Source organism: Podarcis melisellensis (genome assembly GCF_964234715.1).
Source record: "Podarcis melisellensis genome assembly, chromosome: 10".
In the NCBI taxonomy this organism is placed as follows: Eukaryota; Metazoa; Chordata; class Lepidosauria; order Squamata; family Lacertidae; genus Podarcis; species Podarcis melisellensis.
The window spans coordinates 36,105,231-36,128,192 of NC_138542.1; the positions used below are offsets into that span (position 1 = coordinate 36,105,231).

Genomic DNA, 22,962 nt, shown 5'->3' on the forward strand with positions numbered 1-22,962 from the left:
ACTCAAATACGTCTCACAAAGCGGTAGCCAATTAGCTATGTTATTCTGTTGCACCAAATACAACATATTCTTGTGGCATCTTAAAGACCAACACAATTATTTTGCCATTAATCTATTTTGAATCTCTGCACAATAAAGTACTGAGGCACGGATCTCTTGCATAGGTTTCTTGTACACAAGTATATTAGTAGTCTGCAACTTGAAGAAAACTTATGCAATGGCGTAATAACCTTCCTGTCTCTTGAAAGGTCACTATTCCTATGTCCTTGACAAGTTTACATTCCTTGCGCAGAGTATGCTTGGATTTTTCTTTTGTATTAGGAATTATATAATGCACTTAACTCTTGGTCCTAATTCACCTGCATATATCCTATGGTGCTATGTACAATAAGCTTCCCATCCCAGAGGAGGCCAGTGCTGAGAGCAGAAGGAAGAGCCTAGGATCAACCCCCTTACCTATGAACAGTTAAATCAGAACCATTTGATCTGAACTTCTGTTTGCATGTGCAAATCAGAGGCATACCTAAGCTGATTTGTGCCATTGACAAAGAGCTGTATTGGTACCCCTGTCCGTATTCCTTTCAGAAGAGCGTAGGAGTGGCCTGGGTTATTCGCAGAAGGGCAGACAGGCTCCTAGCCACTCCTAGTCAGAGTGGAGAAGTTAGATTTCTCTACAATCAGTCTGGGCCTGGGCCCAGGGGCAGAGTAAGGGAGGTGCAGTGGGTGCGGTCTGCCCCAGGTGTCACCACAGAGGGGGGTGACAAAATGCCAGGCGGCAGTCACCGCAGGGCCTGCAGTGCACCCAAGCCATGCATCTCTCCTGGGAGAGACACAGTGGCTTGGGCTCACGCAGGCTCCATGCTGCCCAAATGGTCCACCCACTGCCTTCCCCCAGCTGTAGGGTGGCTGAGTGGGAGGAGGCAGGCATACTCCAGAGGCCCCGCGGTGTGCCCGCCCTGCCCTTGCCCCTCCCCTGGGCACGCCACCCTAGGTGCCCGAGTGGCTTCCTCTGCCACTGTCTGGGCCCTTGGCAGGGACCAACCTATCCAATCACTAGGTATACCCCTGCTACCGATTCAGCAAAGGATTCTCCACATGTAGCCTCTCAAACTATGGTGCATTGATATTACCCACATGCGATCTATCCAGATGCATGAAGGATCCCATTCCCACATGCAGTGTCAGTGGCAGACATATAAGGTGGTGGGCATATGGTCAGCCACTGTGAGAACAGGATGCTGGACTGGATGCAACAATGGCCTGATCCCGCAAGCTCATATTATGTTCTTATTCATATTATGCAGGGTATGTAGAACACAAAAGCCCAAAGCTTCCAGGGGCCCACCAAATGCATAGATATGTTTAAATTATCATAAATTATAATTTAGTCATATGCTGTGTTTATACAATCATTTGCATTTGTTTTCATTTCTCTAATAATAACTTTGTCATGTCGATTACTATTAGGCATAAAATCCATCTATTCTTCCTATAGATTCTGAAGTTGTGTTCTCCATGTTTAATTAAATTTCTTCCTCTCATAATAATTTTTTATCTCCAGCCAGAAGGTATGTAATTAGGCACTGGTGTATAGCCCCCCAAAATTGAGAAGGGGCTCCAAAATATATTTCACACAAGGTCCAATAGCAGAGCAGGCTGCCTTAACACAGATTTTATTATTTGATATTTAATTATGGCATTGTAGGCTGCAATCCTACACTACCTTTCATGGGATTAAACCCTACTTAACCCAGCGGCATGTATTTCCAAACATCCACAGGATCAGACTGTCAAGTAAAGCTGGGTGTTATATGAATAAAGCCAAACTGCTAACAGAGCAATGTCTGATTTATTTCAAAAAGCTTATTCTAAGAACCTTAAAGCAATTCAGACTGAAATCCTGTGCACACCTATCTGGGAATATGCCTGTGCAGTGGAACTTACACCCAAGTAAACATTCATAGGCAAGTCTCATTGCAATATTGAATTTTCCAGTCTGAAATAAAATGGTATCCTTGAATTACTACAAAACTGCAAAGATAGTTGCCTGAATAGAGAACTAACAGCACAAGCCTGTGCATGTCAACTGAGAAGGAAGCCCCATTGAGTTCAAAGTGACTTACTCTCTGGATTGCAGCCTAAATTAGCAGAAAGGGCATTTTGGTGTCCACTATTTCTGAAACACTAAACTCCTCAAAACCAAGTTTTGTACGGTAGACATCTAAATATGGCATAGATCAAACATGATCCCTAATTCAATTAAGCTGCAATTGTATCTAGTTCTATTGACGACACATGGTTTGCCCTTTTAACTGAAAGTTTAAAAATAAATCACCAAGAAAGCACAAATATCTCCACTGAGAAATGCTTTATTAAAAAATGTTCAGCTTTTTCAGTGGGAACCTTATGTTTTTTAGCAGAACAATCCTGGTTTTGGTTTACCAATTTACCGATTTAGATAAGTTTATGAATACCTGTTGTACAACACATGATTTCATTTTTTGTCCATGTAAAACATATTTTTAAAAATAGGATCTAGCTACATAGTTGGGCGAGTTTATTACAGCAAGTTGCCCCTGAGCTAGTGAATTTCTACATTGGCATTGTAATAATTTGTCCTTCTTTCCTCGCCTTTATAGAAGCACCTCAGGACTTCTATTCAGCAATGGCTTCCCTGAGAGTATCACTTTCTTTCCCATGCAATGTTCTCCTTTTACATGTTAGGTTAATTTTAATGTGACTTTCTTGTATTATTTTTTTGTGAAGTATCCTATTCACAAGCCACATCCATCATCAATCTGTTCTGCAGAACCAGAATTTCAGCAACAGAATTCTGAAATCGATTTTAATAAATGAATTTCCTAAAAACTTCCATTGAAATCAAGAGATGGAAGCTGGGAAATTCTCCAGCCATTTTTATACTGAACCCTACTGCACACAGTTTTTTTAACAAAATGCTAAAAAGCAGACAGAAAAAAGTTGGTCATTGGAATTCGGGTTCTTCATTGATATACTAGGGTAAAATAATTTGAGAAGTATGCTGCTATTTAGAAATGTTTATAGGAACAAGGTCATTATATAGAATGTCTCTCTGTTCCTCACATCCTTCTCTAAATTTCATAGCTTAGGAAGCCAGTTTCTGAATCTGCCCCCACCCCATAAATGAATATAATTTATATTACATTATTATTATTATTATTATTATTATTATTATTATTATTAAATGTTTTATTTAGACGTACTTACAAACAAACAAACAAAACAATAAGATACACACACTTAACCACAAAATAAATGGAAAAAGTAAGAAGAAAAAGTAAGGACAAAAGGAACATAAAATACCACACCCGTGTGACTTCCCTCCACCATCTTTAAATCACCTAAATTCTTATTTACATTGCATATCATTTATCACTGTAATTACTTCTTTTATGGTACTATTATAATATAACATCAGGTCATCCTTACAAGCTTAGTCTACACATATCAGCATGTTATCTTTAGAGCAGTGTTTGTTCATGTAATCTTTGAACCATAACCATCCTGCCCTTAATTTCTGGTGTGTTTGGTATCTTATTACCCCAGTTAATTTTGCCAATTCTATAAACTCTGTTAATTTAATTAACCAATCCTCTTTTGTAGGTATGTAATTTCCTTTCCAGTTCTTCACAAGTTGTATTCTTGCTGCTGCGACTACATATAGGAATAATTTTCTCCTATCTTGTGGTACCTCCTTTCCATTCTCATTTTACAGTACAGATTTTATTACTCAGACTTTAGGCTGCTTCTTACCTTGTATTTGCCACTCCCATTTGGAGGGCCCGGGTACCATCAACAGACGGACTCCCTCAGAAGGTGGTGGATGTTTTTAAGCAGAGGTTGGGTGGTCATCTGTCAGGAACACTTTAGTTGTGATTTAGTTGTGATTCCTGCATTGCAAGGGGTTGGACTAGATGACCTTTGGCCTTCCTCCCAACTCTGCAATTCCGTGATTCTATGAGTTAGTCATACTCAGAGCAGACCCACTGAAATCAATGGACATCAGTCCATGAATATGATTTGTTTTGATATCACCCTGTGCCAAATGCAGTACAGGAGAATATTATGTGCCACTTTCGACACAGCACCCTCCCTTCAGGAAATGAGAGGTCATCCTGGAGGCATCCCCGAATTTAGCAGCACCTGTCAACTCCTTGATCCTTCTTGAAACCATGCGTCCTTTGCCAAACATCTACAACTAGGAGGAGTCAGGCTGCAGCCCACTGACCAATCCTCAGCCAAGCTCAAGATACTAGCCACTGCTGACTATAGGTGTTGAGCGATTTAGAAAAGTTTACATTGCATGCATACATGAAGCAGATTGCTATTAAATGTGTGACTAGTTTATCTGAGCTCAGTGTGTGCTTTTAAAAGCTTTCTTTGGGAGACATACAGCAACACTAAGGTGTATAATGTCATAACAGGATGTGCTTTGAAACATTGGATTTTTCTACTGCTTTTGAGAAGAAAGGAGTTTGAAGAAAGATATGAAGCATGAACTTTTCTCTAAACAGAAATATTTTCCAAATAAGACTTTTAATCCACCAAACCCTTCTGCTTAATTATCTTTGCACCATACAAATCAAGTTAGATATTCCATAGCACCAAGATCTCATTTCCATGCTAGTAAAAAAATTAAGAGTATTTTAGAATTGGTGCAACTGCTTTGGTATCCCATAACAAGGAGCACAAATAAGTTTTAAAATTGATTCATCTGGAATATTGAATTAATTTTTTACTTCTTAGTTTTGACCTCTCTGTTGTGTCTACAACCTAACCAGAATGCAAAGTGTTCTTTGACTCGCAATTTACATCATTTAACATAATCTCTATTACAGGTTACTTAGTTATAGAAAATCCATCAAGTAAGTTGACTGCTAATTTTTACATTGTGGCTATAGATTTGCTAGCTTGGTGAATCACAATGTGTGGTTTCTTTTTGTATATTTATTAGAAAAAGCTCCAAACTGTGTATAAATCATAAAAGCATGACTAATTGCATGGTAACTGGAGAAATGCTTTCTCTCTCTCTGGGGTGAAGCCTGCATGTCTGTGTTTTAGCTTGGCAAGTAATATAGGGATATTTAACTCCTTGGGGTTTAAAGACCATGTAATTATGGGAATGAAGTCACTGCTATATTTTATATATCTAAAACCCTGCATTGTATAGAATGGTTTCTGTGTGACAAAAGAAGCATTATGTGCTTGAATAGAACTGAGAGGTGACTTTGCAGACACACATAAATATCAAACAACTGAACTTTGGAGCAATCACATTTGTAACACACAGTTTGTAGATAACAGTTGTGTTATATCAACTAAATCAGGGGAGGTTTGAAGTGGCAAGAGGTTATTATTTCAAAACAATTCCTAACGTAAAGCTAATTATTCCCTTTTGTAAACTATTCATATTACTGTGTTTTTTCTTAATCTTTGTTATACATCTGGATAACAATATATTTCGATTCTGATTATTAAATCCTAGGCAACCACTAACTCTCTCTAAAAATGTTTTCTAGGCCCATAGGCAAGAAATGTTTTCTACAACACGTTGAAGAGCTTTGTACAAACAACAACCTAAAGTTTCAGGAAGAATTTTTGGTATGTTACCAGCAGTTGTCACAACATTGCAAGACCTACACTCATTTCATGTGTCACATTTCATGTCCATTTTAAGCAAGCAAGGCCATGAAGGACTCTTGCCTTGATCATCAAGACCCAATTACCAGTTTATCCATTTAGGTACTACAGTCTCCTTGTTGCAGTGCGATCAGAATTATCCATACCGTGATCTTCCTTCTGCCTCCTGTGCAATGACACCAAGTATTCATTATCCCTTTGACTCTAATCTTAGAGAAATCCATATATTTTTAAAATGGCAATTTCAGCAATATAACTATGCAGTGGTATCTCGGTTTAAGAACAGTCCTGTTTACGAATGATTCAGTTTACGAACTCCACAAAACCGGAAGTAGTGTCCCTGTTTGAGAACTTTACCTCAGTCTATGAATGAAAGCCAAACGGTGGAAGGGCACAGGCAGTGGGAGGTCTCATTAGGGAAAGTGTGCCTTGGTTTAAGAACGGTTTCAATTTAAGAATGGACTTCCGGAATGGATTAGGTTCATAAACCGAGGTACCACTGTAATTTGAAAGGAGTTTTAAATGAGTCATTCTCAGACTGGGAAAGGGTCCCCAGCAGGAGACATGGAGTATCTGGAAAATGGACACAAAGTTTCAGGATGGTATAGAATCTTGAAGCAGGTGAAATTTCCTCCTCCCAGCAGCCCAAACATGGGTGAGTTGAATGCCCTCTAGGAAAGAATAATAATTCACATTGGAGTCCTATCTCAGGCCTGGGAACACAGAGATCAATGGGAGCTGCCTTATACCATCAGAACACTGTTCCATCAAGCTCAGTATTGTCCACACTGGCTGGCAGAAGCTCTGTATGGTTTTAGGCAGGAGTGCTGTGGGTTAAACCACAGAGTCTTGGACTTGCCGATCAGAAGGTCGGCGGTTTGAATCCCCGCGACAGGGTGAGCTCCCGTTGCTTGGTCCCTGCTCCTGCCAACCTAGCAGTTTGAAAGCACATCAAGGTACAAGTAGATAAATAGGTACAACTTGTTGGGATACTGCCAGGGAGACAAAGGCCATCACTGCCTTCACGTCGTCTCCGGACGATCTGTTGATCTCTGTAGTCACGCAGTATCTGGAATTAGCGGCACCAAGCCTCAGAAACATTCCTGCCACATTCCTGGGCTGGTGCACACTCTTTCAGCAGAGTTCACACAGCAAAAGTTGCACTCAGGAGAGTATCATTTAGAATGTTTATTCAGCGTTGGTCAGAACAAAGAAAAACATGACCGACTGCTAGCGTGTTCTGGCGCAGAGAGAGAAAACGAAAGCAATAGCAAACTTAAACATCCTGAGAAACAGGAAACACGCAGACTCTGACTCATACAGCCTGCTCCCTTTTAAGGTGGAACGGAAATATCCTAACATCCTCCCCCTTTCCGTGTAACCTGTAGTACCTGTGGTTCACCCAATTGCAACTTCTGTACGTAAACCTTAAGTTGTTCTCTGTTAACAACCTTAGACAACAGATCAGCAGGAATTTCATTTCCTGGCATGTAGGACACCTGAATCAGTCCTTTCTGAATACACTCTCTTGCACGATGTAGCTTAATCTGCAAGTACTTGGTTCTTTGCTTGCAACTCTCTGAGTTCAGCAAAGCCAAACAGGATCTATTGTCTTGATATACCTGTATAGGACATTTCACAGAAACCCCAATGTCCTTAAACAGTTGCATCAACCATTCACAATCCATGAGTGAAAATGACAGAGCATTGAGTTCTGCTTCACAGGAACTTAGGCTCACTGTTGTCTGCTTTTTGCACAACCAGTCAAACAGACAGTGGTTGTACATGTAGCACACTCCAGAAGTGCTTGTACCATCCGTGGTGTCACTTCCAAAACTTGCATCTGCAAAGATTTCAAGACCTCCAGTCTTCTGACTGGTGAACTTCAGCCTGTAGTGCATAGTCCCTTTCAAATAGCGGGCTATGCGCTTCAGAGCTTTCCAATCCTGAACAGTAGGATTGTTAGCATGTCTGCTAAGCAGGTTAGTGCTTACAGCAATGTCAGGTCTTGAGCATCTAGCAATGAAATTCAACTTGCCTAGAATGCATCTGTACAGCGTTGTGTCAGAGAACGCTTCAGCAGTACTATCTACCTGGTAACCCGTCACCATCGGTGTGTCTGCTGGGTTTGCATCAACCAAATTCAACCTGGTTAATACATCAGCAATTTTCTGTGTTTGGTGCACCAGAAAACTACCTGCTTGGTCCCTCTCCACCTGCAGAGAAAGATAGTTGGATACCTCACCAAGATCCTTCATGTCAAAGTGCTCCTTCAGCTGAGCTAGGGTGCTTTGGTAAAAAGCCTGATTCTTCCAAAACATCAGAAGATCATCAACAAAACATAAACAATACAGTTTGTTTTGCCCCTCCTCCTTGACAAACACACATGGATCAGCTTTGCCCTGGTGAAAACCTAGAGAAAGCAACGTCTCAGTGAGTTTTGTGTTCCAACACCTGGCACTCTGCTTGAGACCATATAAGGATTTCCGCAGTCTACAGACCATTCCCTTCTGTATCTGCATTCCATCAGGTGGAAGCATATACAGCTCCTCCCCCAGAATCCCGTACAAGAAAGCTGTATTTATGTCATGGTGAGAAACATGCAGTTTCTCCTCTGCAGCTATCTTGAGCATTAGCCGAATGCTCTCATATTTGACGGTGGGTGAGTAGGTCTCGTGGTAATCCTGTCCTGGTACCTGTGAAAAACCTCTGGCAACCAATCTGGCTTTGTGTCTGACAACCTTGCCATTCTGGTCTGTCTTGGCCTTGAAGACCCATTTGCTGCCAACCAGTCTCATTCCTGGGACTACCGGTACCAATTCCCAAGTTTGGTTCCTGTTCAAGGAATCAACTTCAGCCTTCATGGCATTAAGCCAAGGCTCAGCATCTTTAGAGGTTAACTCCTGAACCTCTTTGAAGCTTGAAGGTTCCCACACCTTCTCTGAGCTACTAAGAACAGCAGTTGCCATCTTAGCAAACTCATCAGCAAATCTCTTTGGAGGTCTGCCTTTGGTGGCCCTCTCAGATCTGCGAACCAGACGTAAGTCTTCTGGACTCATCTCCTCCTTCTTAGGAGAAAAGTGACCAATGGTGAACAGTGGTTCTTCCAGTTCATTGTCAGACGCATCAGATGGTCTGACTGAGGCCTTTGCGCTCTTGTAGTCTGCTGTGTCATCACTGTCACTGACAGCAGCAGCAGCGCCACCAACTGAACTGGAATCCGAACTCTGATCATCATCATCATCATCATCATCATCCTCATCCTCAGCTTTCTCAACATCATCTGTCTTTTTCCCATCACCTTCATCCTCCTCTGGGTAACTCTGGAAAATTCCCACATTTTCCCCCCACTTAGGATTGTACTCAACACTCTTGGTGAACTTAATGGACTTAGAGTTAGTCATCCACACCCTGTATGCACCTTTCTCGTACCCCATGAACAAACCATGTGCCCCACGCTTCCCAAGCTTGTTGTTTTGTGGGGAGTGTACCCACATGTCAGAACCGAAGATTCTCATGTGCTTGACGTTCGGTTTCTTTCCAAACATCTTCTCGTACGGAGTGCAACCTATGGGTGATGACAGTCTGCGATTAACGGTATAAACCACTGTCGACAGAGCTTCCCCCCAAAACTTCTCAGGGAGGTTGGCATCGTGCAACAAGGTTTTTAGGCCTTGAAGCAACGTTTGATTTGCTCGCTCCGCAAGTCCATTCATCCATGGCGATCTAGGCGTTGATAAATCATGCTGGATTCCCTTCTCACTCAGAAAAGCTTCAAACTGCTGAGAAGTGAACTCCCCGCCCCGATCGGTAAAAAGACAACCGATACTTTCACCACGAACATTCTGCAACCAAGCACAGAATGCCTTGAACTTAGGGAATGCTTGCGATTTCTGCTCAAGCATAAACACATGAATGTACCTAGAAAAAGAATCAATTAGAACCATGAAGTACCTTGCTCCTCCCAAAGAGGGCGCAAGTGGTCCTACCAGGTCTGCATGCACTAGCTGGTAGGGTTTGGAAGCCTGCCTGCTAGACTCCTTGCCTTTTGGAGCAACCTTCACCTTGTTCTCTGCACAAGATATACATTTCATGTGATACTTACAAGGTTTGATGCTCAAACCTTCAACCAACCCTGGCATCTTGGCTAGTGCTTGCCAAGACATGTGACAAAATCTTCGATGTGCTTCATGAATACAACCTGCATGAAGAACCTTGTTAGTTTGTGCAACACAACAAGAATCAGCATTAGACACAACAGCATTGTCATCATAAGTTATACAGAATAAACCATCCATAAACTTTGCATGCAAAAAGTCCTCTTTGCCTTTCCTGATGACACAGACGCTCCTCTTGAAGGAAATCTCAAAACCACGCCCAGTCAGCTGTGGGACGCTCAGTAGATTGTCCTTGGCTCCAGGTACAAAAAGCACATTACTTATGGTTGTATGCAAACTTGCAAGTTTAACAGTCCCTTCTCCTGCAATTTGCAACGTCCTTCCATCAGCCAGGTGGATTTCTCCTTCTTGAGGTGTAAAGGAGATAAACAGGTGCCTATCCTTTGTTAAATGGCGCGTGCACCCTGAGTCCACAACAAACTTGGCTTTAGCCCTTGGAGTAGTCTTTGCATCAAGCAAAACCTTGTTTTCCACCAGCGTGGGCTTTTGCAGCTTGCCCCCCTGCTCCTGGCCATGAGGCTTGCCTTTAGCCTTTGGTGAAGCTGTGCCAGCTAACAAAGCTTTGTTTTCCACTGGCGTGGGCTCTTCACCCTCCCTCTGCTTCGGGCCATCTGCAGACATCTGTCTTTGTTTACCTCTGGCCTTCCGGCCTCTGCAAAGACGATGACCTTGGCTCCCACGAGAAACAGAGCTCTCAGCTGCCGACTCCTTGGCTCCCCCTGGAGGCTGGAATGCTGCCTGGGCTGACATCACAGTCTGCTCCCCCTGCAGCTTGCAATCGGTGCCCTCAGCATCCCTGCATTCATTCGCATTCTGGGAAACAGCCAGGACTTCCGATGCAGTCACACCCTGGGCCTCCAGACTCTGAGCTGGGAGGACTGGCAAATGAGCTCTCTTTAAAGCATTCCACATCTCACGTGCAGTCACATTGCCAGCAAGCGTTTTTATTTCCTCCAGAGAGACGGACAGGACGATTATGTCAATGGCCCTTGAATTCTGGGCCTCCCATTTCTCTGTCAGAGGAACTGGGGGGGCTTGAGACACGGTTTGCCACACTCCGTACTGACGCAGCAAGCTCTCACACCATTTTGCCCAGGTCTGATAATTTCCCCCATTTAACTTAGGGCATTCAGCAGCTTCAGACACTTGGAAAAACTCCATTCCAGGTCTTTACGTGAGCCCGAGTCTCTTTCTTTACTTCAAAGACTCCTTATCTTGGCTCCCATTAGTCACGAATTCTCTGGCGCTGCTCCCAGACCAATTAAGCCTTGCCGCGCAGCCCAACAGAAAAGCCTCCTCATTTTGCTTTTCACATACCTCAGCAGCAGTCTGTTGCATTTTCATTCTTACTCTCCTGTAAGTGCCGTGAATCTGGGCCCATAACCTGTTGTTGGGATACTGCCAGGGAGACAAAGGCCATCACTGCCTTCACGTCGTCTCCGGACGATCTGTTGATCTCTGTAGTCACGCAGTATCTGGAATTAGCGGCACCAAGCCTCAGAAACATTCCTGCCACATTCCTGGGCTGGTGCACACTCTTTCAGCAGAGTTCACACAGCAAAAGTTGCACTCAGGAGAGTATCATTTAGAATGTTTATTCAGCGTTGGTCAGAACAAAGAAAAACATGACTGACTGCTAGCGTGTTCTGGCGCAGAGAGAGAAAACGAAAGCAATAGCAAACTTAAACATCCTGAGAAACAGGAAACACGCAGACTCTGACTCATACAGCCTGCTCCCTTTTAAGGTGGAACGGAAATATCCTAACACAACTCTGGTGGGAAGGTAAATGGCGTTTCCATGCGCTGCTCTGGTTCGCCAGAAGCGGCTTAGTCATGCTGGCCACATGACCTGGAAGCTGTACGCCGGCTCCCTCGACCAATAAAGTGAGATGAGCGCTGCAACCCCAGAGTCAGTCATGACTGGACCTAATGGTCAGGGGTCCCTTTACCTTTACCTCTCTCAGAGAGTCTCTCTCAGGAATTGAATCTGGAGGCAAAGTAGGTGCCCCACCACTGACCTATAGCCTTCACCAACCTTCCAGACACTTTTCTTTTATAAATCCCTCGGAGATAAATGAGAGTTACTCTTGTTTAGCACCCGCTCATCTCTGTAAGGTGTCATAGCTGCAGTCTGCAATGGATTACGCTATGTATGATCACAACCAGCAATGTCTCATCTCGTAGCATCGAGAGCCTTTGTTCCTGTTGAAAACAGATAGGTCTTCTAAAGAGTGTGTGAAATTTATATAATAGCTATGTCATGCCAAAACTATGCTTAAGTCTTGGACTTTTCATTGTTTTTGTAAGTAACTTATTTTCTATGCGCATCGTTTTTTAAAAAAAAAATTCAGAAATAGATCATTTTTGTTATCTCAGTAGCGTTGTGTTCATCATTACCAGCACATGGAGTCATTTACTATCCTAAAAATCATTTGTCATTCTCCAGTGACTCTATTATTTTGGATTTATAGATTTGCCATGAAGTGTTCATTGTCTGGATCTGTGAATAATGAAGAAGAAAAAATCAATTGACAGTTATACTATTGGATTATAATGTTTCACTCACTTAGGAAATAATAACAAAAGAGTGATAAGATGAATAGTATTTCCTACAGATTCTTGATCATGGTTCTTAAGCAGTCTTGGTCTGAATGTAATAATGAACTCACCATAAGAAACTTATGAACAATGCATGGAGAGCTCTTTTTTCCAACAAGAGCAGAAATTCCATCTTACTAGGACAGGGAAACTGAGAGTTGCATTTGTCGCACACTACTCTGTTAAAATAGTAGTAAACTAGCACTAATAATAAAACATAAAAAGAAGTGGTAAGGCAGAGAAGGGAAACCTGTGGCCCACCAGATGTTGTTGGACTTGAACTCCCATTGGTCAGTATGGCCAATGATCAGGGATGATATGAGTTGTAGTCCAACAGCTTCTAGAAGGCCACAGTTTAGCCACTCCTGAAAGTACTGTAAGGTCATTCAAAAATAGCCTACTCCCATATGAATCTAGATGTGTATGGAGCTTTTTCATACATGAAGCCTTTTTGTAATGTCCAGCATCTGCTCTAGGGAATGAAGTTTTATGCCCTTTGGAAGCCCAAGACACTTTGAGGACAAAGTCGCTTGCCTTTGTAGTGATCTTGATGCCTCATCCACACCTGTTGCAATCTGCAGTGAAATTTCCAGTGCAGATGAAACATTATTTCAACCCATTTCAATTTGGGTTCAGGCCTGGCTATGGAACTGAATCAACTTTGGTCACCCTGTTGGATGACCTTTACTGGGAGTGTGACTTTTCCTTCTTCCTTGAGCTCTTATTCTTCCTTGAGCTCTCCATAGCTTTTGATATTATTGACCTTAGTATCCATTTGAGCCAACTTAGTGGGATGGGTATCAGAAGCACTGTTTTAACGTGGTTCCAATCCTGTTTCCAGGGTCCATTTCAGAGAATAGCATTGGATGATTGCCTTTCATTCTCCTTGGCAGTTATGCTGTGGAGTGCTTCAGGGTAGCATCTTATTTGTAGTGCTTTTTAATATCTATACAAAGCCTTTAGGAGTATACCATGCTACCTTCCATGTGCATGTGCATTTAAAATGTTAAAATCAAAAAGGGCATCTCTGTATCATGGACTTTACATTAGCAGGTAGGTGGAAATAATTATCCAGGTATCATTTCGCTTTGCAAAGTTTTGAACTTTGCCCATAACTTCAGTCCATGTTCAATTGGTGCTAGATGAGCGTTGAGTTGTTTACAGAAATATGTTTGAATGAGAGTATTTTACCTCAAGAAAACAAATGACAGTGTTGGCAGGAAGTCGAAATAAATGAAAATAGCTGAGGATAGGTGGGTGGTGAAAGCAACGAATCTTCACAACACTTTGCTTTAATTTGCTTTTAAAATAAGTTTTAAAAAGTAGTCGTTGAGGTACCCTACTTTTTATGTGACCTGGCCATGCCACTTCTATTCCCTTGCATTGTAGATTACATTTAATACTTTGAACTGGGCTATGATTCATTCATGTATTTCCTTATCCCTATTCGTTATGCCCAGTATACATCTTCCTGTCCTTCCTGAACTGAGGCAGAGGTCAGTGAGGAATAACAAATTGCCAATCGCCCATGTTTGATTAAATACTTTCTTGTTCTCATACTGTAGCAAAGCACAAGGCCATCATAGCTACAAGGGAAGCAACTCAGGAAAAGGCTTTCTCCTTATTTAGTTCCCTCCATTAAAAGCCACACAAAAAGTGGCACTCCGACTTCATCTTGACTTCCAAGGTGAAAGTTCATATAAGCTTAGATTGTTCAGCCTGACAGTCTGTTCTGTAGTTTAGCATCTGAAACTGCTGTTGTAACAAGGGTTGACAGTGAGGTGAAAGGCTTCTGTAATGTTACCAGCTGTCCTTAGAAATTCAATACACTTCAACCCCTCCAAATCTTTCCTCATACTGGAATGGTTCACCTGAATTCTATTTTGGTATCATTGCCACATTTTATTTTAGGCATACAAATGCTAAAATGCATCAAAATATTTTTTTAATAACTTTTTTAAAAAAGTTAATTTTCACTTTGGATGACATGTAACTTTAATAAGTTTTTCTATCTGAGACTTTCTAAAAAATAAATAAATAGTGGATCTATTTACTCCCTTTTGTACCTTGCAAAAACATTTATCAGGTATATTAACTTATTTTGGAGGGCAAAGACAAATAGCCTTGCTAGCGTTTAGGAACTTCTTTTTAAGATTGTATTATGCATCTATAAACGTAATATTGTGTATGCCACTCAGTGAACAAATTTCATATTATATTTACATTGCTGATCTGAAAAGCGACCCCAAATACATTCTAACATATATGTTGTTTTATAGGAACTTCCCAAGTTTCTTCCAGATCTTGCCTCAGCTGATGCTGATCTTCCTTGGAACAGGTCTAAAAACCGTTTTCCCAACATCAAGCCATGTATGTTGTGTTTTACAAATCATTCTTTCTCTCCGCTAGCTAAAAAGTGTCTCAAACTTTTTTTAAATTATTTTTCACTGTGATGTCTGGGAAGAAGTGTGTTTACTACATGATAATTTCTTATTACAGACTTGAGAGTTTTGTGGGTTTTTTATAATTAAGTTTTTGCTTTCACTCACAGCCATTAAACTGGAGGTGCTGGTATCTTTATAGTCTCAAATAGTTTCTTAGCTTTGTAACATAATCAAAGTGGTATCAACATCTTTATTTTACGCTTATTGAAAGATATTTTTTTTGTAAATAAAAAGGTGAAATCCACCTGTTGGCCGTTTCCCTTTAAATATGGCGATGCTTTTTTAAGATACTTGTAAATGTGCTGTGTAAGAGTTTTCCGAAAGATCAGAGTGAATATATGGTAACTTATAAATTGAGGATAGATTTTTATCATAGGAGACAGGGGTCTGTCTCTCTGTAGTCAGCACTGCTTCATTTTTCAGTTAATAAGACAGAAATGCCACTATTATTTTAAGCATTAGCTGCGATGTGAGACGGGGGCAAGGCATTCCTCTGTTAATGTAACCACATTCTGTGCTATTAACTTTTTAGAACAGCTGCTCCTGCTATCTGTTTCAGAGGTTTTATTTTTTTACCTTATTTTAATTATTTTATTAAAATCATTTTAAATCCACTTTTCATTTAGAGAATACTAAAGTGGTTCATAGAAATAAAAAACTGCAGTCAAAATGGTTTAGGGCTGGGCATACACAAACATGCCTCAGTCCATTCCAATGTTCATTTTCACATGTGTGTATGTTTATATCATTTTCCAGCAAGGCAAATATATGCATATTTTTAACGTGCATCTCAGCCATCAACAGATATTTACAAGATATCTACATCCCCTGCATGTTTCCTTTCAAAGTTAATGAATTTCCAGAAGGGTAGCAGTATTGGTCTTTTATGCAGCAAAAACAGCAAAGAGCCTCGTGACAGCTTAAAGACAAAAAAAATAATGAACTGATTAATTACCCATCACAAAGACATCCATGGCTGCAAACCTAACCATGTCTACTCCAAAGTAAATCCTATTGAATTTAGTGAATTTACTCTCAAGTAAATGGGATTAGGATTGGAGCCACTTTCACCGCCTTGATTTCACAGTTCAGTATAAACTAGTCATCCTATCTTGTTTCAGACATCAGGGAGGGACAGTTTTGCTATAAATTAAGGAAACCTCCAGGGGGGAGGCAGTAGGAAAGTAAAGGAAAGTAAAGGTTTTAAATTTACCTTTACTTTTGAAATAAAGATTTTGGGTGGTAAGAAATGGGCAGTCATTTCCCCCCATTTTGGCAAAGAGGCTAGCCAAAGAAGCACAGATAAAATCCACAGGTAACAGAGGAGTTCACTTCTTTCTGTGTAAGATGAACAATAATGAAGGATGCATTCTATTGTTTTTAAAATTCACAATAGGAAACAGTTTAAGGCTGAAATGCTAACCCAGTGCCATATTAAGTATAAGCTAAACAAGCTATTAAGGGACGTGGGTCGCGCTGTGGGTAAAACCTCAGTGCCTAGGACTTGCCAATCGTATGGTCGGCGGTTTGAATCCCCGCGGCAGGGTGAGCTCCCGTCTTTCGGTCCCACCTAGCCCACCTAGCAGTTCGAAAGCACCCTTAAGTGCAAGTAGATAAATTGGTATCGCTTTATAGCGGGAAGGTAAACGGCGTTTCTGTGTGCTGCGCTGGTGCTGGCTCGCCAGAGCAGCTTCGTCACACTGGCCAAGTGACCCAGAAGTGTCTCCGGACAGCACTGGCCCCCGGCCTCTTAAGTGAGATGGGCGCACAACCCTAGAGTTGGACACGACTGGCCCGTACGGGCAGGGGTACCTTTACCTTTAAACAAGCTATAGCTTAGGGCCCCTCTATTGGGGACCGCCCAAAAAATTAAGGGGGGGGGACTGGATGTACATTTCCAAAATATAAGATAAAAAAACAAATAAAAAACCCTACATATAGCAACAGTGTTTTGTGTTGTGTAGGCTCCTATAATGTAAATAATTTGTTATGTGCAAATGGCTTCAGATACCTATTAGGTCCATAAATTACCATATAGCATATATTCAACACAAAAAACAGCAACAATTTGTTGTTGACAAAGGACAGCTGGACATATAAAGGGCCCCATTACCTTTAGTAGCTTAGGGCCTCATCAAACCTAAATCCTGTGGGATGTAAAACACAGGAGCAGTCAATGACAACATTCCTAGAGTGTACATGTTAGAACATGGGGAGGGATGTCTGTCCAGCAAGCAGGTAAACTTCCTGGGGACGGACTTCCTCCGCATGTGACCAGAGGTGGGTGTGGCCTCACCTGTGCAGGTAATGATAAAAGCACAGGGCAGGCAGCCATCTCTCTCTCTTGCCTCTTGCCTCTCTCTCTTGCCTCTCGCTGCCATCTTCCTTCCATGAGGAACATCTAAGGATGCTCTCTTGGCTCCCAGCCAAGAGAGGAGATAAGGACTATCTTGCTACAAGATAGATTCTAAATGTATTTTACCTTTTTAAGTCTGTGTGCCTTCTGGGATCATATTGTGAACAGAACGTGAGTAAACTCTTTTATACTTTTATAAAGACTGTGTAGTGTCTTGTATTTTAAGAGGGATCAAAGGGGAAATTACCAGAGTAATTATTATAGAGGTTCTAGCGAACCTGTGCACACGTTACCGTTGCAAACTAAAAAGGGAATGTTTATAAACTCTGCTGATATTTTGGGAACTTGTTAGCACAAGTTGGATAAGGATATAATTAGTCAATATATCCTCTCCTGCACCCCAGAACATTCCCACAAAGGGTTATGGGCCCAGTATTGCATATTTCTGCGCATTTTTGAAGGATTGCTTTGGATTGTGATTTTGAGTTGAGTAGTATTTTTCTGAGTTAACTTCCTGGTAAGCACATGGTCCTTTGTTCCATTGTGCAGTGGGGATTAAGCAACCCCCCCCCTTCCCTCAGAGTTCACAGTGACCCAAGGCAGTGAAGAATTATTTTGAGATTTTTGAGATTTTGATTTTAAAATTTTGAGAAATTTTGAAATTTTGAAGAATTTTCAAATTTTTGGATTTTAAGATGGCTAGAGCAGCTTTTGATAGTGATGCAAAGCTAGGAATGCCTGTGCTGAATGAACACAAATTCATACACTGGAAGCAGCGCTTGATAGCATGTTTAGATTATAAGCACATTTTGGAAGCTTTAAAGCCTCAGCCTACAGGATCGTCTGAGGAGGATTTAGCCAAGATAAGTGCTTGGAAACGCATGAACAGCGAAGCTAGACACATAATTTTGAGTGGACTTCGCGATGAGCAGCTATCATTAATAAATAGTACAGATGATGCATCTCAAATCTTAAGAGATATTGAGCGCGTGTATGGAGAATCTAGCATAAACTGCTTCAGAAACTTGGTGTGTAAATTAACCAGATTGAGGATGAATTCAAAAGAGGAATTCACAGAGCACATCAACAAGTTTACTGAGATTATTCAAAGAATTGATTTGACTCCCAAAGCTTTTGATGAAGATACAAAGGTAGCATTTTTGTTATCATCACTTGGACCACGCTTTAGCGCATTTGTAAGTTTGATGGATCATAGACAAGGTCTGACTTTTAAAGACTTGATTGGTTATTTAAAAGAAGAATGCAGAGATAGAGCTGAATCTCCAGTGAGAAATGCTAGAAGCAAAGACAGTAGTTATGCATCTAGGCAATTTACAAAGTCGAAAGAGATGCCTAAGAAAGTGATTTGTTTCAATTGTAACAAAGAAGGACACATTGCAAAGAATTGCAGGGCTCCTAAAGCAAAGAAACCCCACCCCTTTCAGCCAAAAGGAGAAAAGAAGGGGAAATGTGAATGCACATGGCTACTGCAAGAAAGGAATTTAACAGTCCAGAATCGTGAGAATAGACGTAATAAATGGATTTTAGATTCAGGTGCCAGTTCACATTTTTCATATAAAAAGGACTATTTTAATGAGATAAATGATGAAGAAGGATCTGAAATTGAGATTGCAGATGGCAACATTGTTAAAGCAAAAGGTGCAGGTTCCATGAGTCTGAAATGCAATATAAACAATGAATGCATTGAGAACACAATCTCTAGAGTTTTGTATGTTCCAGAGCTGAGCTGCAATTTAATTAGCGTGTCCACTTTGGACAAGAAAGGTTTCCAGATCACATTTGGAAATGGAGAATGTAAAGTGACTAGAAATGGCAAAGTGTTTGCTCAAGCAAAGCTAATCAATGGTGTATATGAGCTTGATCTTTCAGAGAATCAGTCTGCAAAAGTGGCACATTCCAGCCAGAAGGATGAAGCAGATCTGGACCTATGGCACAGAAGGCTTGGACATAGAGACACCAACGTCATTCTGGATCTACAGAAAAGAGATCTTGTAAGAGGTTTGCAGGTAAAGCAGAGCAACAAAGCTCCAGAAAAGTGCATAAGCTGTATTACTGAGAAGGCTGTAAAACCTTCATTTCCACGTTGTGCAGAACAAAGAAGCAACAAAGTGCTTGACATAGTGCACACTGACATATGTGGACCCATGAATGTTCCCTCACTGGGAAAGAATAGATATATTTTAATATTTCTGGATGACTTTTCAAGATTTTGTGTTGTATATTTCCTCAAAGAGAAGAGTGAGACAGTGGACAAGCTCCAGGAATACATTGCCATGGTCAAGAATAAATTCCAAAGAGCTCCAGCTGTGCTAATGAGTGACAATGGAGGTGAGTACTGCTCAAATGAAACGCAGGCTCTCCTGGCCAAGGAAGGAATTGCACACGTAACCACAATTCCTTACACACCACAGCAGAATGCCATAGCTGAGAGAAAGTTTAGGTCCATTATGGACATGACAAGGTGCATGCTAAAGGATGCATGTTTGCCACAGAAGCTGTGGGCCGAAGGAGTGTACACGTCGGTCTATTTGCAGAATAGACTGCCAACTAAAGGTGCAGAGCGCACACCATTTGAACTTTGGCATGGGAAAGCTCCCAATCTTTCGCACATACGTGTGTTTGGAAGTCCGTGTTACTTCCACGTGCCCAAAGAACACAGACACAAGCTTGACTCCAGGGCAAAAGCAGGTATCCTTGTGGGATATGCCTCTGGAGGCAAAGGATACAGAATTATGGACTTACAAACTGGTAAGACAAATGCATACCATGCGGTTTATTTTGATGAATATGGAAAAGTAGACACTAAGAACACTGTTGTGGATTCTTCAGATGAGTCAGAAAGGACTCAAGAGTTTGTATATTTCCCTTTTGAGACCCCACAAAGTAATAATCTGCCTTCGAGTGTTACAGCGCCCCCTACAGGCAACACACTAGAAGACGCAGAGGACCAGAACCCTGGCGGCACCAGAGACGAAGATGAGGACTCAGATGGGGACATGCCTGCGTTGGAGGAGGATGAGGAAGCTGATGCGGTTGCAGAACCAGAGGTCAGACGCTCGTCCAGAACCAACAAAGGTGTCCCACCATTACGGTTGTCCTACTTTGCAGGGTCGGCGTTTCCACAGGAACCTTCCACTTGGGAAGAGATACAGGAGATGCCAGCTGCAGAAGCCAGTCTCTGGAGGAAGGCCGCGCAGGAGGAGATGGATGCACTGCATCAGAACAAGACCTGGACACTCACTGAGCTGCCTCCCGGTAAGAAGGCCATTGGCAGTAAATGGGTTTTCAAGGTTAAGAAGGGGTCAGAAGGAGAAGTGCAGCGCTACAAAGCTAGACTTGTAGCACAGGGATTTTCACAGCGTTTTGGTGAAGACTATGATGAAGTTTTTGCACCAACCGTGAGGTACAGCAGTGTAAGAATGCTTTTAAGCATTGCAGCCTCCAAGAAAATGAGAGTGAAACACATAGACATTGCTACCGCTTTTCTACATGGGCAGATTTCAGAAGAAATTTATATGAAACAGCCCAAAGGTTTTGTGAAACCACATGAGGCGCATTTAGTGTGCAAACTCCAGAAAGGACTTTATGGACTTAAACAGGCTGCTAGAGCCTGGAACCAGAAGTTGCATAAAATGCTGACGCAACTTGGGTACAAGCAAGGCGACGCTGACAAGTGCTTGTACAGTAAGTCAAATAATGGACAATTCTCATATATTCTAGCATTTGTTGATGACCTGATTATTGCCACAGCAAGTGAGAAAGACTATACACAGATAGTAAAACACCTTAGCAAAGAGGTGGAGGTCAAGGAGCTAGGAGATGTCCAGTACTACCTCGGGATCCAGGTGGAAAGAGAAGAGGACGGTTCATTTCTTCTCAGCCAAAGACAGAAGATCCACGAGCTAATTGAGCACATGCAGATGCAAGACGCACATCCAGTTGCTACACCGATGGCTACTGACTTCCTGAAGAATCAGCAGGATTCGAAGCAGTTGCCAGACAACAATGACTACAGGTCGGCGATTGGTAAACTTTTGTATTTAGTTACCACATGTAGACCTGACTTAGCTAATGCTGTGGGGATTCTTAGCAGAAAAGTGAATTCTCCCACTGAGCATGATTGGGCAGGTGTAAAGAGGGTGGTGCGATATTTGAAGGGTACCATGAATTGTAAATTAAGGTTACCAGCCGTCAGAGACCCTAAGTTGGTTGGGTATACTGATGCGGATTGGGCTGGGGATAATGCTGATTATAAATCAACAAGTGGTCATGTTTTCATGTTTGGTGATGGACCTGTTGCATGGGGCAGTTATAAACAGAGCTGTGTAGCATTATCTTCCACAGAATCAGAATACGTTGCAGCAACAGAAGCCTGCAGAGAGATCGCCTGGCTTGATCAACTCATAAAGGACTTTGGGTTGGTGAGAAAAGGGCCTGTCAGCTTGCTGGAGGACAATCAAAGTTGCCTGAAGCTGACACAGAGTGAGAAGTTCCTGGCCAGAACAAAACACATTGGGGTTAAATACCACTACATACGCCAGATGATCCAGGATGGACTTGTGGAGCTATCCCACTGCAGCACCCAAGAGATGACTGCTGACATCCTGACGAAACCCCTACCAAGAGAGAGTTTCCAGAATCTACGTGTCAAGCTGGGACTCTGGGTGGTTGAATAAAGTTGTTTATATTTTGTGTATGTTGTATTGCCTGAGAAGGGGTATGTGGGATGTAAAACACAGGAGCAGTCAATGACAACATTCCTAGAGTGTACATGTTAGAACATGGGGAGGGATGTCTGTCCAGCAAGCAGGTAAACTTCCTGGGGACGGACTTCCTCCGCATGTGACCAGAGGTGGGTGTGGCCTCACCTGTGCAGGTAATGATAAAAGCACAGGGCAGGCAGCCATCTCTCTCTCTTGCCTCTTGCCTCTCTCTCTTGCCTCTCGCTGCCATCTTCCTTCCATGAGGAACATCTAAGGATGCTCTCTTGGCTCCCAGCCAAGAGAGGAGATAAGGACTATCTTGCTACAAGATAGATTCTAAATGTATTTTACCTTTTTAAGTCTGTGTGCCTTCTGGGATCATATTGTGAACAGAACGTGAGTAAACTCTTTTATACTTTTATAAAGACTGTGTAGTGTCTTGTATTTTAAGAGGGATCAAAGGGGAAATTACCAGAGTAATTATTATAGAGGTTCTAGCGAACCTGTGCACACGTTACCGTTGCAAACTAAAAAGGGAATGTTTATAAACTCTGCTGATATTTTGGGAACTTGTTAGCACAAGTTGGATAAGGATATAATTAGTCAATATATCCTCTCCTGCACCCCAGAACATTCCCACAAATCCGGCCCTGTGCTAACCACACTTACCTTAGAGCAAGCCCCACTGAATTCAGTCGGATTTACTTCTGTTTGCCCCACCGCTTTCCCTGGGGAAACCTGCGCTTTAGCGCTGAATCAGATGTCAGTTCACAGAATGTCAGTCTGCAGAAAACCCGGTAGACATTTGCTCTGATTCAGTGGTAAAGATTGTCTGGGTGAGCCCTAACTTTTGAAATATATTCTAGCATACTTTATTTGTACTACATAAGACTAAAATGGGCATTATGTTTACACATTCAGGAGTGAGGAAGAACCATATTTGAAGTTCTTATTACATCATGGCTATGCAGAAATGGCAAATA

General features: G+C 41.8%; 1 protein-coding gene across 1 annotated transcript in view; it reads left to right on the plus strand.

Annotated features, from left to right (window-relative positions):
- The window catches only part of PTPRQ (protein tyrosine phosphatase receptor type Q), a 137,554-nt gene that overhangs the window by 103,793 nt on the left and 10,799 nt on the right, over window positions 1–22,962 (plus strand). The window contains exons 55-57 of the mRNA XM_081928752.1: window positions 4,878–4,904; window positions 5,559–5,640; window positions 14,735–14,825. Coding sequence (XP_081784878.1) covers window positions 4,878–4,904; window positions 5,559–5,640; window positions 14,735–14,825 — 200 coding nt within the window. The remainder of the gene's footprint in view (window positions 1–4,877; window positions 4,905–5,558; window positions 5,641–14,734; window positions 14,826–22,962) is intronic.